The sequence below is a fragment of the Lutra lutra genome, chromosome 16 (genome assembly GCF_902655055.1).
Source record: "Lutra lutra chromosome 16, mLutLut1.2, whole genome shotgun sequence".
NCBI classification, from domain to species: Eukaryota; Metazoa; Chordata; class Mammalia; order Carnivora; family Mustelidae; genus Lutra; species Lutra lutra.
The window spans coordinates 5850164-5865032 of NC_062293.1; the positions used below are offsets into that span (position 1 = coordinate 5850164).

General features: G+C 46.8%; 1 protein-coding gene and 1 non-coding gene across 5 annotated transcripts in view; one reads left to right on the plus strand and one right to left on the minus strand.

The window, feature by feature from the left end:
• Positions 1-14869, minus strand: part of NUP85 (nucleoporin 85) — a 40179-nt gene that overhangs the window by 3118 nt on the left and 22192 nt on the right. For 3 of the 4 annotated variants that reach the window (XM_047707288.1, XM_047707287.1, XM_047707286.1), the window contains exons 6-14: positions 13750-13819; positions 12435-12556; positions 7954-8088; positions 7726-7848; positions 7159-7290; positions 6690-6877; positions 877-960; positions 709-774; positions 355-506 (exon numbers count right to left, since the gene is read on the minus strand). In XM_047707288.1, the coding sequence (XP_047563244.1) occupies positions 355-506; positions 709-774; positions 877-960; positions 6690-6877; positions 7159-7290; positions 7726-7848; positions 7954-8088; positions 12435-12556; positions 13750-13819 (1072 nt within the window). The remainder of the gene's footprint in view (positions 1-354; positions 507-708; positions 775-876; positions 961-6689; positions 6878-7158; positions 7291-7725; positions 7849-7953; positions 8089-12434; positions 12557-13749; positions 13820-14869) is intronic. The other variant, XM_047707289.1, reaches the window with a different exon arrangement.
• On the plus strand, positions 3712-3784 carry TRNAE-CUC (transfer RNA glutamic acid (anticodon CUC)). Its single transcript has one exon. It is a non-coding gene; the product is annotated as a tRNA-Glu (tRNA).

Genomic DNA, 14869 nt, shown 5'->3' on the forward strand with positions numbered 1-14869 from the left:
GACTCAACTCAAGCAAATATCACTGCTTTCTTTCTGTGCTCTTCCTGAGCTGCCTCTGGTCCTGCTTTCCCACTGAGCCAGCCTTGGCTAGCACAGCAACCCACCTGGGAGAAGTGAATTAAAGCTGACCCAGTCCTGACCTTCTTAGAGTAAGCAGGAGAGAGGAAGTGGGTCAGGATCTTTTTAAAAGGCAGTGTGTTCCACTGCTTACAAGTCCTGATGGATCCCTAGTTGTTTGTCCTTCCTAAATAATTTTCCTGTTCTGGCTTATTTATTGACCCCAGTGCTCGGCCTCTCTCCAGTCTGGCTGGAGCAGCATGAGCAGAAAGCACGCTAGGGGCAGGGCGGGCTCACCTTGCTCGGTCATCTGCCGCTGCTCACATATCCGCAGCACCTTAAGGGCTTTCTGCTCAGTGCTCAGGGGGATGCGTTCAATGTGCAGCTCCAAGGAAACGCGGCCGAGCTCAGGGCAGTAGTCAAAGTAATCCACTCCCAGCTGCCACAGGCTGCAATGGTCCAAGGACAGACATGAGAGCCTGGTGAGCCCATGTGCTGCCCCACAGCCTGGGGCTGGTTCCAAGATGGCTCCTCCCCTGAACCCCTGTAACCTTCAGGAAGTAAGATGGGCAAGAACTCGGTCCAAGATCCAGGGGTACGTGCATGCTGAGAAACACCGTGCTGCCGCCTCACACCCTTGGGCCTTCCTACCTGTGATGAGCAAACAGTCCCGAAGCATATTCCAGCAGGAGGAACTCTCTCATGTTAGATCCAAAGCTGGAATAAAACATAACAGGAGACCAAAACCCCTGGCCTGCTCCATTCAGGGCCCTCCCGCAGCCCCATCCCCGAGGGCTGGCACGGCTGCCACGCACTTACTAGAGGTTGTGCGACTGGAGGAGTTTGCAGTGATCCAGCAGGTCTGTCAGATGGGCCACAAACCACCAGTTGCTTAGTGCGATGCTGCGGGTTCAAATGCCAGGGCAAGGAGGAGAGTCAGGGTGACAGTGTGGCACAGGTGAGCAGGGACCCCACAGATCCTTTCCATAAAAAGATGGGAGGGGCAGTGACAAGTGGAAATCTGTCTGGAAGCACATAGTGAGAAACTTCTCGGTGCTATTTGGGGACTGACAGTGGACACCTAAGATGATCAACCCTAAGCGGCCGCCACCAACCTAGATGTCTGGAGACTGTCGCGGTGAAAATAAAATCCAGGGATCCAATCAGATGCAGAGAATATGAATACAGAATAATGTGTAAGAGAAGAATAAAAAGGAACAGACCTAAACACAGAGAACAAACTGGTGGTTGCCACAGGGAGGGAGGTGGGGGGATGGGAGAATGAGGTGAAGACGAACAAACTTCCAGTTACAAAATGAGCAAGTCATGCAGATGAGAAGTATAGCCTAAGGACCACAGAGAATAATATAACTTTATGTGGTCACGGCACTTCTGGCGGTGAGCATTTTGTAATCCACAGAACTGTCAAATGTTGTAACCCTAAACCTAACATGTCAACGATACAGCAATTAAAAAAAGAAAAACACTAAGAGTGTTTTTAAACATTTGTCTAGTGCTTGATGCTTGTCCGGTGCTTGATGACACATGCAATTCAGGGCCACCTGGGTGGCTCACACAGTTAAGCACCTGCCCCTGGCTCAGGTCATGATCCCGGGGTCCTGGGATCGAGCCCCGCACTGGCAGGGAGCCTGTTTCTCCCTCTCCTCCCTGCTTGTGCTCTCTCTCGCTATCTCTGTCATTCTCTCAAAAATAAATGAGATCTTAAAAAAAGAAAAGAGAGACACCTGGGTGGCTCAGTTGGTTAAGCATCTGTCTTTGGCTCGGGTTGTGGTCCCAGGGTCCTGGGATCAAGTCCTACATCGGTCTCCTTGCTCAGCGGGGAGCCTGCTTCTCCTACCTGCTCTGTGGGCAGCTCTCTGTACTTCTGCTCTCTCAACAAATAAATAAATAAAATATTTATTTATTTATTTATTTATTTTTAAAGATTTTATTTATTTGACAGAGAGAGAGAGATCACAAGTAGGCAGAGAGGCAGGCAGAGAGAGAGAGAGAGGGAAGCAGACTCCCTGCTGAGCAGAGAGCCCGATGTGGGGCTCAATCCCAGGACCCTGAGATCATGACCCAAGCCGAAGGCAGAGGCTTTAACCCACTGAGCCACCCAGGCACCCCAATAAATAAAAATCTTTAAACAAAACAAAACATGGAATTCAGGAGAATATCTTTACTTGCATCTGGCATCGCTGTTAATGTTTCTTATATACCTTTTAATTAGTATACTTACTTTATGAATAGGACTATATACATAGAACACTTTTTTTTTTTTAAAGCTTTTGCTTGTCAGAAAGAGCACAGACGGGGGGTGGCAAGAAGAGGCAAAGGGAGAAGCAGCTCCCCACTGAGCAAGGAGCCTGATGCAGGAGCCAATCCCAGGACCCTGAGATCAGGACCTGAGATGGAGGCAGACACTTAACCAATGGGGCTCCCCAGCATCCCAATCCTTGACTATTTTTTTTTTTTAAGATTTTTTTTTTTTTAATTTGACAGATCACAAGCAGGCAGAGAGGCAGGCAGAAAGAGAGGAGGAAGCAGGCTCCCCGAGAGAGCAGAGAGCCCGATGCGGGGCTCGATCCCAGGACTCCGAGATCATGACCTGAGCCGAAGGCAGCGGCTTAACCCACTGAGCCACCCAGGCGCCCCTCCTTGACTATTTTTTTTTTTAAGATTTATTTACTTTACAGAGAGCGAAAGCGTGAGAAGATGGGGGGGGCAGGGAGAGACTCTCAAGCAAGCTCCCTGCTGAGCACAGAACCCTCTGCGGAGCCTGATCTCAAGACCCCGAGAGCTGAAACCAAGAGTAGGACACCTAACCTACTGTACCACCCAAGTGCCATAATATTTGACTATTTTTTAAAATCTTGGGTAAGGGAAATTTTTTTTTTTTAAGATTTTATATGTTTATTTGACAGAGATCACAAGAAGGCAGAGAGGTAGGCAGAAATAGAGGAAGCAGGCTCCCTGCTGAGCAGACAACCTGATGTGGGGCTCGATCCCAGGACCCTGAGACCATGACCTGAGCTGAAGGCAGAGGCTTTAACCCACTGAGCCACCCAGGCACCCCAGGTAAGGGAACTTTTAATGACTGTTTTCTGTAACAAAATCAAGCACAAGTAAAGTGGAAGCAGACTATCGAGGCAAACAGTCTTGAGGTGTACTTGTGCACTAAGGTAAAAAAATATTCTGCTTTCATAATAAAAAAGAACAGGGATTGGTTTATACTGAATTACTGGACAAATGTGTAAAACTTCTGCCTTGTTCTTAGGGCTACAGATCCTTAGATACTCCATCTGTTTCAGGATTCTACCATTACAGAATGTCCCTGTTGGTCTTCCTAACATTCACTTTGAAGAATAGCTTTTTTTTTTTTTTTTAAAGATTTTATTTATTTATTTGTCAGAGAGAGAGAGGGAGAGAGAGCGAGCACAGGCAGACAGAATGGCAGGCAGAGGCAGAAGCAGGCTCCCCGATGAGCAAGGAGCCCGATGTGGGACTTGATCCCAGGACGCCGGGATCATCACCCGAGCCGAAGGCAGCTGCTTAACCAACTGAGCCACCCAGGCGTCCCGAAGAATAGCTTTTTCAAACTTTATTAATAACCGTATCTGTGACATTCAAAAAATTTATGTATGCTGGGGTGCCTGGCTAGCTCAGTTGGCAGAGCATGTGACTCTCGATCTCAGGGTCATGAGTTCAAGCCCCACATTAGGCACAGAGATTACGTAAAAGAAAACTGGGGTGCCTGGGTGGCTTAGTCAGGTGTCTGACTCTTGGTTTTAGCTCAAGTTGTGATCTCAGGATGAGGAGATTGAGCCCCATGATGGGCTCCCTGCTCAGTGGGGAATCTGCCACTCTCCCTGCTTGTGTTCTCGCTCTTGCTCACTCTCGATAATCTTTAAAAAATTTAAAAAAAAAAATTATCTTTGCCAATTTTCAAAAACACCCGTATTTCTACAATCATCCTCAAATACTAAGAGGTCTATAAATTCATTATGAGCTACACAAAGTCCTATCATGTTCAAGTTTTTTTTTTTTTTTTAAGATTTTCTTTATTTATTTGACAGAGAGAGAGAGAATACAAGCAGGGACAGAGGAAGAGGGAGAAGCAGGCTTCCCGCTGAGCAGGGAGCCCCATGTTAGGACCCATCGCAGGGTCTTAACTAGATAGTGTTTTAACAAAAAAAGTACCACAAACGGTACTCGAGACCACAGTTTCAGTCAGTTCCTACCTCTCTGTCCCCTTCATCTAGAAAAAATAATTTTTTAAAATTTTTTATTATTTTTTTAAAGGAGTGTACTAGGTTTTTTTTTTTTTTTTAAGACTTTATTTATTTGACAGAGATCACAAGTAGGCAGAGAGGCAGGCAGAGAGAGAGAGAGGAGGAAGCAGGCTCCCCGCAGAGCAGAGAGCCTGATGTGGGGCTCAATCCCAAGACCCTGGGACCATGACCTGAGCTGAAGGCAGAGGCTTTAACCCCCCAAAAAAAAAGTAATTTTATCGTTTGTCTACCTAGACTGTTCTAAGGAAAAAAAAAATGAGAAAATGGATATAACATAGCTTTAAAAAGATTCTTTTGGGGGCACTTAAGTGGCTCAGTCGGTTAAGCGTCTACCTTCAGCTCAGGTCATGATCCCAGGGTCCTGGGATTGAGTCCCACATCGGGCTCCTACCTCACCCTCTACCTGTGCTGTCAAATAAATAAAATCTTTAAAAAAACAAAACAGGGGCGCCTGGGTGGCTCAGTGGGTTAAGCCGCTACCTTCGGCTCAGGTCATGATCTCAGGGTCCTGGAATCGAGTCCCACGTCAGGCTCTCTGCTAGGCGGGGAGACTGCTTCCTTCCTCTTTCTGCCTGCCTCTCTGCCTACTTGTGATCTCTCTCTGTCAAATAAATAAAATCTTTAAAAAATAATAATAATAAAAAAACAAAACAAGGGCGCCTGGGTGGCTCAGTGGGTTGAGACCTCTGTCTTTGGCTCAGGTCATGATCCCAGGGTCCTGGGATCGAGTCCCACATCAGGCTCCTAGCTCACCCTCTACCTGTGCTCTGCCAAATAAATAAAATCTTTATAAAAAACAAAACAAGGACGCCTGGGTGGCTCAGTGGGTTGAGGCCTCTGTCTTTGTCTCAGGTCATGATCCCAGGGTCCGGGGATCGAGCCCCTCGTCAGGCTCTCTGCTCAGTGGGGAGCCTGCTTCCTCCTATCTCTCTCTCTGCCTGCCTCTCTGCCTGCTTGTGATCTCGATCAAATAAATAAATTTTAAAAAAGAAAGAAAAAGAAAAGAAAAACCCTAGCTCCAAAATTTATAAGAAACAGAAATACTTTAGACCCTTTCCTATTTGCCAGGACAGATAGATGTTCAGACTAATGGACTGGGAGCCTGATCCTTCTTTATGTGTGACTGGCAGGAGGGTGGAGCCATTTTCTGTGGCATTCATGAAAGCCACTCCACTGGCACCCCTCTCTTTTTTTCTGTTGTCACTGAAGAGAACAGGGTGCTTTCCCTTTTCATTGTCCTTCCTCCTGGTTGTGCTCAAATCTGATTTGTTCCCAAAAATTGAGATGTGGATTATGAAGGAAGCCCTGGTGGAAATAACCCACTCCTGTAACAGCCAATATATTTAGGAATGTCCATTACTTCAAATTATAGGCAGAGACAATGACAAAGCCAAATAATGACGTGTGTGTGCACCTCTGTAAGTTACTCTCACTAACCACTCCGTGTGGATAGCCCTCCCACAGCTGGATTCTGAAAGTCATCTTCCAGCTCCAGCTACACATCTGTGAAAAGAATATGGACACAAAACCTAGTTTTCTTCCTCCACCATTTTCTTCAAGCTCCAGCTGTCTTCTAGCTCAAACAGGAGGAGCATAGCAGGAGGGGAATCCCTTCCCATTGCCCAGATCTACTGAAAAAGATCTGGTAGAGGTCAGTGAATTTGATACTGAGCAAGGCCGTCTGCTGTAGTTCCCAACAGTAGTCTGCTGGGGGTCTTCAATGCAAGACCCACGTGTCCAGGCTGCACAAGAAGGGACACAAAATGACGTCTGACTTACTATATATGAAAATTCCCAACAAGCTATACCTTTGATTCGTTATGTCTGACACTCCCTTTCTCACCTTGCTGAAGATTCAATGCACTGACAAGACACCCTTTTGAGGAGGGGGTAGTGTAGCATCCTTGCTCTACACAGACTCAGCCAGGGGCCTGCTGGTGAGGCAGCTCATGGCTCACTAGACAGTGAGGCTACAGAGAAGTGCTCTCCCTTAAGGCAGTTTGCATATCCATCAGGTTCCAAGAAATAGGCTTGCTGGCTTTTTCTGGATTTTAAATATCAAAGTCATTTACTGCAATGTTGTTCAAGTCAACATCCCTAAAAATCGTTATGAATACAGTAAACATAGTACCTCAGGAAGGTCCCCAAGGTTGTCCAGAAAGAAGCCATTATCTCCCTCCATGTGGCTCAGGAGGGGAGAATGTGTGGGAAGCAAGTTAAGACACCCGTGAGAAGCAACAAGACATTCTAAGAGAAGACGGTGGCGCCGGCTGCACAACGCTCGGACTTCGCCTGGCTTCACTGAACCGCGCGCAGGGACGGCGCAGCAGGGCCTACCTGCACTCCTTGATCACCTGGTGCACATCAAACTCAAAGGCCGCCAACAAGATGCTGTCCAGGGGTTCCGGGCTGCTCTCCCCTCCCAAAAACAGGTCAAGGCTGGACTGTGGAAAGTTGGGGACCCACTCAATTCCCAGATGGAAGCAGAGACTCAAGGGGACAGGAGGGCTGCTGTGTAGGGAACCCTGGAGAAGGGCGACGGGGTCCTTCAAAAAGGGCCAAAGGAAGGGCACCTGGCAGGCACAGCTGCAAGAACGTGTGACTCGGGATCTCTAGAGTCATGAGTCTGAGCCCCATGCTGGGGGCAGAGATCACTAAAAAAATAAGCTTAAAAGGAGGAGGGAGGGGCAAAGGAAAGACCCTCCTGTTCTCCAGGGAGGTTCAACTCAAAAAGGCCGCATACTGACAATAACCTAGCCCACAGGATTCGTACTCGCCACAGCCATCCCTCGGAGTTCAAGCTCACCTGGGCATAGAGGTGCAGGTCAATGGGTTTCACTGTGGGATGAGAGTACAGGAGCCGCGTCACTAGGAAGTGATACCAGTTATTCAGCAGCTCCTTCTGCTCCAACAGAGCGGCTTCATCTCCCAGCATGATCTAAGGAAAGAGAGATTTTCCTTCAGTTCCAGACCAACTTCTCTGTTAACTCTCCTGGTCTCGGGGCTCCTGGGTGGCTCAGTCAGTGAAGCACCTGCCTTCAGTTCAGGTCATGATCCTGGGGTCCTAGGATGGAGCCCTGCGTCCGGCTCTCTGCTCAGCAGGGAGCCTGCTTCTCTCCTTCCCTCCCCACCTGCTGGTGCTTTCTTGAGCACAGGCTCTCTCTCTCTCTCAAATAAATAAATAAAATCCTAACAAACAAACAAAAACAAAAAACCTCTGCTAATCTCAACCAAAGTATCAGGTCTGAGAGCCCTCTTCTTCCTGGCAGAGCTGATGGACAGCCTTGTCCGGAGAGGATCACGTTCCTGGCATTGCTGTGTTGGATGGCACAGCCCCAGCTTGGACCCCAACCTGGACTTCCCTCCCACAGACCTTGCAGAGAGACTCCAGGTGGGGATTGGCAGCAAACGTGCTGTCCTGGAGGTGACGCTCGCATTCCTCGTGCCAGTGCTGCCACTTCAGCTCCAGCTCTGTCAGCGTCTGGGTGTTACCAGGCTAAGGGGAGAGACACGGTGAGATGCCATCACCACAGAAATGCTTTGTGCTTAATAAACGAACCCCTCTCTTGTGACCCAGCAGAACAGGGCTGCTCCCACATACACTGAGAACAGGCATCGTCCTCATCAGGTCCCCTAGGATTCGGCACATGCCTGCAGAGGAGGGACTAGCGTCAGCTTCTTTGGAGAGCATCTGCCGAGCCTCGTCCAGCCGGCCCTGTAGCACCAAGATGGTCACCTGGAGGACACACAAGAGCATAACATTCACGCACACCCAGGAGCCGGTCTCCTCAGTCTGCACTTGGGCTTCCTAGCCTTACGGAAATGCGCTGGCTCCTTCCCTCCAGCAGTCATCTAGCTTATCTAGTCTAAGGGTTTTAAACTGGACCATGCTTTTCAAACTGCATGTTTTAACACATTACAGATTGCAACCAACTTTTTAAAAAATAAATGAAATGGGGACACCTGGCTAGATCATTCAGTAGAGCACACAACTCTTGATCTCACAGTCATGAGTTCAAGCCCCACATTGGATGTAGAATTTACTTAATAAATGGTGAATGAATGAAACAGAGAACAGAAAATGGCTGAGCTCCCTACTCCATGGGAACCCACTCTTCCTGCCCGTGTTCCCGGTCTGTCAAATAAATAAATAAAATATTTAAAAAAAAAACAAAAATGGCATAGTACATCAAGTAAAGATGAGTTCATAAAAGGTTCAGTTCAAATAAACACAGACGCACACATACGCTCAACATCAAGTCAGTCCTCGTTACTCAGATTCTGCATCTGTGAATTTCCCGACTTGTTCCCCGAAGTCAGTATGTGAGGTAGTGTCACCATTACTTGTGGATGTGTGCAGAGTGGCAAAAACGAACTAACTGATGTGCACATTCCCAGCTGAGGATGAACAAGGCAGAACTCTACCTTCCTGTATCAACTCTCACACCAAACAAGGGTCTTTTTCAGGTTCTACCTAGGGCCACTTTTTTTGTATTGTTGTGCTTTTTGCTGAGCAGGGTGCTGAAGTGCTAAGTGCTAAGGAGGGATGGCGGCCCACAGGGAGAAAATGTGTTAGATTAGCCTCGTTCAGGCACGCGCTACTGTGTTATTCGCCATGATGAGTCAACAGTATATATTAAATGAGGTGTCCTGGGGCTCCTGGGTGGCTCAGTGGGTTTCAACTGCCTTTGACTCAGGTCATGATCCCAGGTCCTGGGATGGAGCCCCCCATCGGGCTCTCTGCTCAGCAGGAACCCTGCTTCCTCCTCTCTCTCTCTGCCTGTCTCTCTGCCTCCTTGTGATCTCTGTCAAATAAATAAATAAAATCTTTTAAAAATTAAAAAAAAAGGGGCGCCTGGGTGGCTCAGTGGGTTAAAGCCTCTGCCTTCGGCTCAGGTCATGATCTCGGGGTCCTGGGATCGAGCCCCACATCGGGCTCTCTGCTCAGCAGGGAGCCTGCTTCCTCCTCTCTCTCTGCCTGCCTCTCTGCCTACTTGTGATCTTTGTCTGTCAAATAAATAAAGTCTTTAAAAAAAAAATTAAAAAAAAAATAAATGAGGTGTCTTTAAGCAAAACCATACATAAAACAAGGTTATACATTGATCAGCTCACAAAAATGGGATCAGAGGTTGGAAGAATCCTGTATTACAATAATCAGCAAGACAACGTTCGGGCAACTTTATAGACTTTAACTGTCATGCATAATGACAACCAACAGTACATACACACTAACAAATATGTAAAACATACAAAGTAACATTTTCCCATACTAAGTCATGCTCAAAAAAGCCAAAGATAGGGACGCCTGGGTGGCTCAGTGGGTTAGGCCGCTGCCTTCGGCTCAGGTCATGATCTCAGGATCCTGGGATCGAGTCCCGCATCGGGCTCTCTGCTCAGCAGGGAGCCTGCGTCCCCCACCCCTCTCTGCCTGCCTCTGTCTACTGTGATCTCTCTCTGTCAAATAAATAAATAAAATCTTTAGGAAAAAAAAAAAAAAAAAGCCAAAGATAGGGGTGCCTGAGTAGCTCAGTTGTTAAGCATCCGCCTTCGGCTCAGGTCATGATCCCAGTGTTCTGGGATTCCTGGGATCGAGCCCTGAACTGGACTCCCTGCTCAGCAGGAAGCCTTGCTTCTCCCTCTCCCACTACCCCTGCTTCTGTTCCCTCTCTCACTATCTCTCTCTCTGTCAAATAAATAAACGAAATCTTTTTTTTTTTAAGTGCCAAAGATATACATGCTGACAAATCCCCAATTTCTCTCTAGCCTGTACTTCCTTCTCTGGATTTCAGACTTGTACACAGTACTGCCCGAGATATACATGCTGACAAATCCCCAATTTCTCTCTAGCCTGTACTTCCTTCTCTGGATTCCAGACTTGTACACAGTACTGCCCGAGATAGTGTCTCCACTTAGACCTCATGGGCATCTTAAATGTAGCATCTCTAAAAGTAAACAGCTGGCCGCCTCCAACTCACCAACCTGATCCTCCCACATTCTCTCATTTCTTACACATGCACATCTTATCTATTAGCCAATCCCATCAATGGTATCTGCAAACTGCATCCAGAATGTAATCATTCCTCACCACCTCCTCTGTTCAGCTTCCATCCTTGTCCAAGTCACCACCATCTTTCATGGTTTAGTACCAGAGCTTCTAGACCGGTCTCTGCTTCTGCCCTTGCTCCATCCTTAGTAGGGCAGCCAGAGAGCCTTGGAAACCTACATCCAATCACAGTGTGAATGCTCAGCTCTCCTATGCGTGCGCCCACCCCATCTGACTCAGGGGCTGTGACCATCAACTAGCTTACACACATATATATCTTTTAATCAAAATATAATCTCTATTTGAGAAGAGAGCATGAGCGGGAGGGAGGGGCAGAAGGAGAGGGAGAAGCAGGATCCCCACTGAGCAGGGAAACCCAATGTAAGACTTGATTCCAGGACCCTGAGATCATGACCTGAGCTGAAGTCAGATGCTTAACTGACTGAGCCACCTAGGAGCCCTAATCGTAACATAATCTTAAACATAACCTTAGGGGCGCCTGAGTGGCTCAGTGGGTTAAAGCCTCTGCCTTCGGCTCAGGTCATGATCCCAGGGTCCTGGGATCGAGTCCCACATTGGGCTCTCTGCTCGGCGGGAAGCAGAGCTTCCTCTTCTCTCTCTCTCTGCCTAATTGTGAACTCTGTCTGTCAAATAAATAAATAAAATCTTTAAAAACAAACAAACAAAAAAAATAACCTTACTACCTGCACTGTACAGAAGAAACTAAAGGATATTAAGTAACATATTTAATACCCCACAGCTAGCAAGAGGCAGAGCTGGCAACCAGTTACTTGGACAGTCTGGCACCACAGACCATGTTCTTACCACACTGCTCTACTGCCTCTAAGTCCCTATGACAGTCCAAGGAACCCTCTGATCTAACCCCGTGACTCTCTGCCCTTGCTCACACTGCTCCTCATCTCACACGCCTCCAGGCGAGAGCATGTGCAGGTCTCACTATCTGCAACACTCTTCCCCCTCCTCTGGCCCAGCGCCCCTCCCCCCACCATCACCTCATGAGGGAGGCCTTCCCTGATTACTCGGCTCCAGTACTGCCCATGCCCCACCTTGGCTTTACTGCCCTCCACATCACAGTGCTCCCCTGTTAGGCATGCTACATGTTTTACTTGTTTCTGTACTTGTTTCCTGTCTCCCCACCCAGAATGTAAAGCTTCCTAAGGAAAGAAATCTTCGCCCACTTTGTTCATGACTGTTTCCTCAGTGCCTTGCAAACAGGAGCACTCAATAAATACTCAGTGAATGAATCAGAGACACAAAATCTGAGCCTAAGACTTCCTGAACAAAGGCTCTCCCCACACTTGCACAGATCTCCCAGCAACAAAAGGCCCAGAAATAGCATCAAAGGCAACATTTATCAGAATTCCAGATTTTCTAAGTTTAATCAACTTTCCATTATTCAGGTCAACTAGCAATCTCTCCCCAGTCCCTCCCAATTAGGTCACAGGTCAGTAGGCACAGAGTATATACATACCCACCCACACACACACTCACAACCCCAATACACATACGGACTTCCACACTGATAACCCAAAATAACTCCAGGATCATCCATCTTTTTGTTTTCAATAGCTATTTGGAGCTACAATTTTGGAGCTACACTATAAACACTCACCTATTTAAGTTCTAAGTTTACAGAGTTGTGCAGCATCACTACAATCCAGTTTTAGAACATTTCTATCACATCAAAACTCTTCCTGCTCATTTAACCTCCAACCCCCTCCAGCTCCTATCGAGCAGTTTTATCACATCTTCTCTTCCTTAGACTCACAAAGAAATTAAACGTCCCTGCTCAGTGGGAAGTCTACAAAGCATTGCTTTTCTTACACAACAACTTAGTTCTAAACTCTCCTGTGGAGCAGGGAAGAAAAGATCTAAGAGCATCCCCATAATCATAGACCCAAAGAGCCAGTCGGATTCTGAGCAGGCTCCGCAGGCAATCCTCGGGCCTGCCTGAAGCACTGGGAAAAACAAATCATGAGATGGAAGTCAGGAAGGCCCAGCCTGCAGGAGATGCTTACCAACTTCCAGAAGCTGTCATGTTTGCTTGGATTCTCACTGCCCAGGACATCTGCCAACAAACTGTCCACTTCACACACATGCAGTCGGACCCAGTCAAGGAGGTGAAGGAGAAGAGGGCCAGCTGGGAGAAAAAACTCTTGTTACACACAAAAACCTCAGCTTCATCTGCAGCAAATTCCACTTTCCCATTGTACAGACAGAAAATGTAGGCAGACAAGATGACTAGGTAGGAAGTACTTTATCCCACTTCGGTGGGTACCCATATGGTCCTGAATAAAGGACTGGACTAGCAAATGGACTTACAAATAGTTCCTCTGAGCCAGGCAGCTCCACATTTCATGAATTTTTGAAAGGGCTGAATCTCACCTTCCACCTCTAATTCTTCATGACTATGCAGTACTCAGTGGCTACATAAGGAATGGCCACGTAGGGATTGCTACTGACTAGGTGCTAGGTATGACAAAACCACAGCAACAGCCCTCAAAATATACGGGAGGAGATAAAAACAGAATCAACTAATTTTATTTTCACATTGCTCAGGGCTTTAGCAGAAGTAGGAGTAAAAAGCTATGACTGCACAGATTATTAACATTCATTTATGGATAAAAGCAAACATAAGTCATCAAGAGAATGCAAAAAAACCCTGCAGCACCTCCACAGAGAGCCCACTCAGGCCAGGATACCATACCAACCACAACTTAGTTCAAGAACACGGAATAATTCAGAGTGCACAGTTCACAGGTCGGGCTGCCCCTTCCCTCAATCTCTGGGGACAGAAGTCTCCAAGTGACTTTGCTTCTCACCATCTAATCCCTCCTCACAGCCCTAAAACTTTGTTCCTTTCTTTTAATTTTTAATTTTAAACAACCGACATTTATTGTTTCACATTTCTGGAGGCCAGAAGTCTGCGATCAAGGAGTGGACAGAGTTGGTTCTTTCTGAGGCTGGGAGGGAGACCCACTCCATGCCTCTTCCCTGATCCTAAAACTTTCTTCAGCTTGACCAGTCCACCGTATGAATCCTGACCACCCCTGCCACACACTAGTCCACTGTGCTTTCATGGTGTTTTTCAGGGGTCACCTGCCCAACATCTTAGGTTTTTAGAAGGCATAATCTCTGAGTTTTTTTGGTAGTATCAGACAAAACAGCAGGGTTTGGGGGTGTTATATATAGCTTTCTGCTGGTTATGTTGAAGAAGGGTGAGGAAAAGAGCATTCTTGGCAATAAAATGCTCATCACGACACACAGGAAAGACAAAGAGGAAAGGGCAGGAGGACACCTTTGGTACTGTTGAAGGGATGATTTCTTGCTCACCTGGAGCTACTTCAATAAACAGAATCTCACAAAGGTTCCAGATGAGCTCCATTGCTGACAAAATGGAGACCTAAAGAAGAAATGAAGACAAAGTTTTAACTGAAAACATTCCTGACATTTCTCTTAGAGCAAAGGAATGAAGCAGGGCTTGAATCATATGAGGTCATTCATTATTAACTCAACAATTACTGAATATTTCTATAGCAGGGTTTCCCACAGGGAAGCCAGTGAGTGAATTCTAGGGGGTGGTAGGCAGATTAACAATTTTTTTTGTTTGTTTTAATGGTTCTTGTTTTAGTTTAATGTATATTATAGAAGAATATAATTAGCTCATCACACCAAAAATCTTCATGAACATTTTGATTTAGAAAGAAGCTCTAAGTAAATGGGAGATGATTCGTAGAAAAATATTCAGTAAATTATACACACACACACACACACACACACTTTTTTTGGGGGGAGGGAGAGAGAAGAGAGCGAGCGAGCACATAAACAGGCAAAGAGGCAGATGGAAAGAGGGGGAATCAGGCTCCCTGCTAAGCAGAAAGCCTGATGCGGAGCTTGATCCCAGGACCCTGAGATCATGACCTGAGTTGAAAGCAGAGGCTTGACCCGCTGAGCCACCCAGGTGCCCCAATAATATATACTTTTTAAGACTTTATTTGAGAGACAGAGAGAGTGAGAGAGAGCATGAGAGGGCCAGAGGGAAAAGCAGACTCCCTGCTGAGCTGGGAGGCCGAATTTGGGACTTAATCTCGGAGCTCAGGATTGTGACCTGAGCCAAAGGCAGTAGCTTAACCAACTGAGCCACCCAGATGTCCCTTCAGTAAATAATATTTAAAATTCTAATACAAATCAAAACCACAGTGAGATACCACCTCACACCAGTCAGAATGGCTAAAATTAACCAGTCAGGAAAGGACAGGTGTTGGCAAGGATGTGGGGAAAGGGGAACCATCCTGCATTGTTGGTGGGAATGAAAGCTGGTGCAGCCACTGTGGAAAACAGTATGGAGGTTCCTCAAAAAGTTGAAAATAGAGCTACCCTAAAACCCAGCAATCGCACTACTGAGTATTTACCCTAAAGATACAAATGCAGTGATCCAAAGGGGCACGTGCAC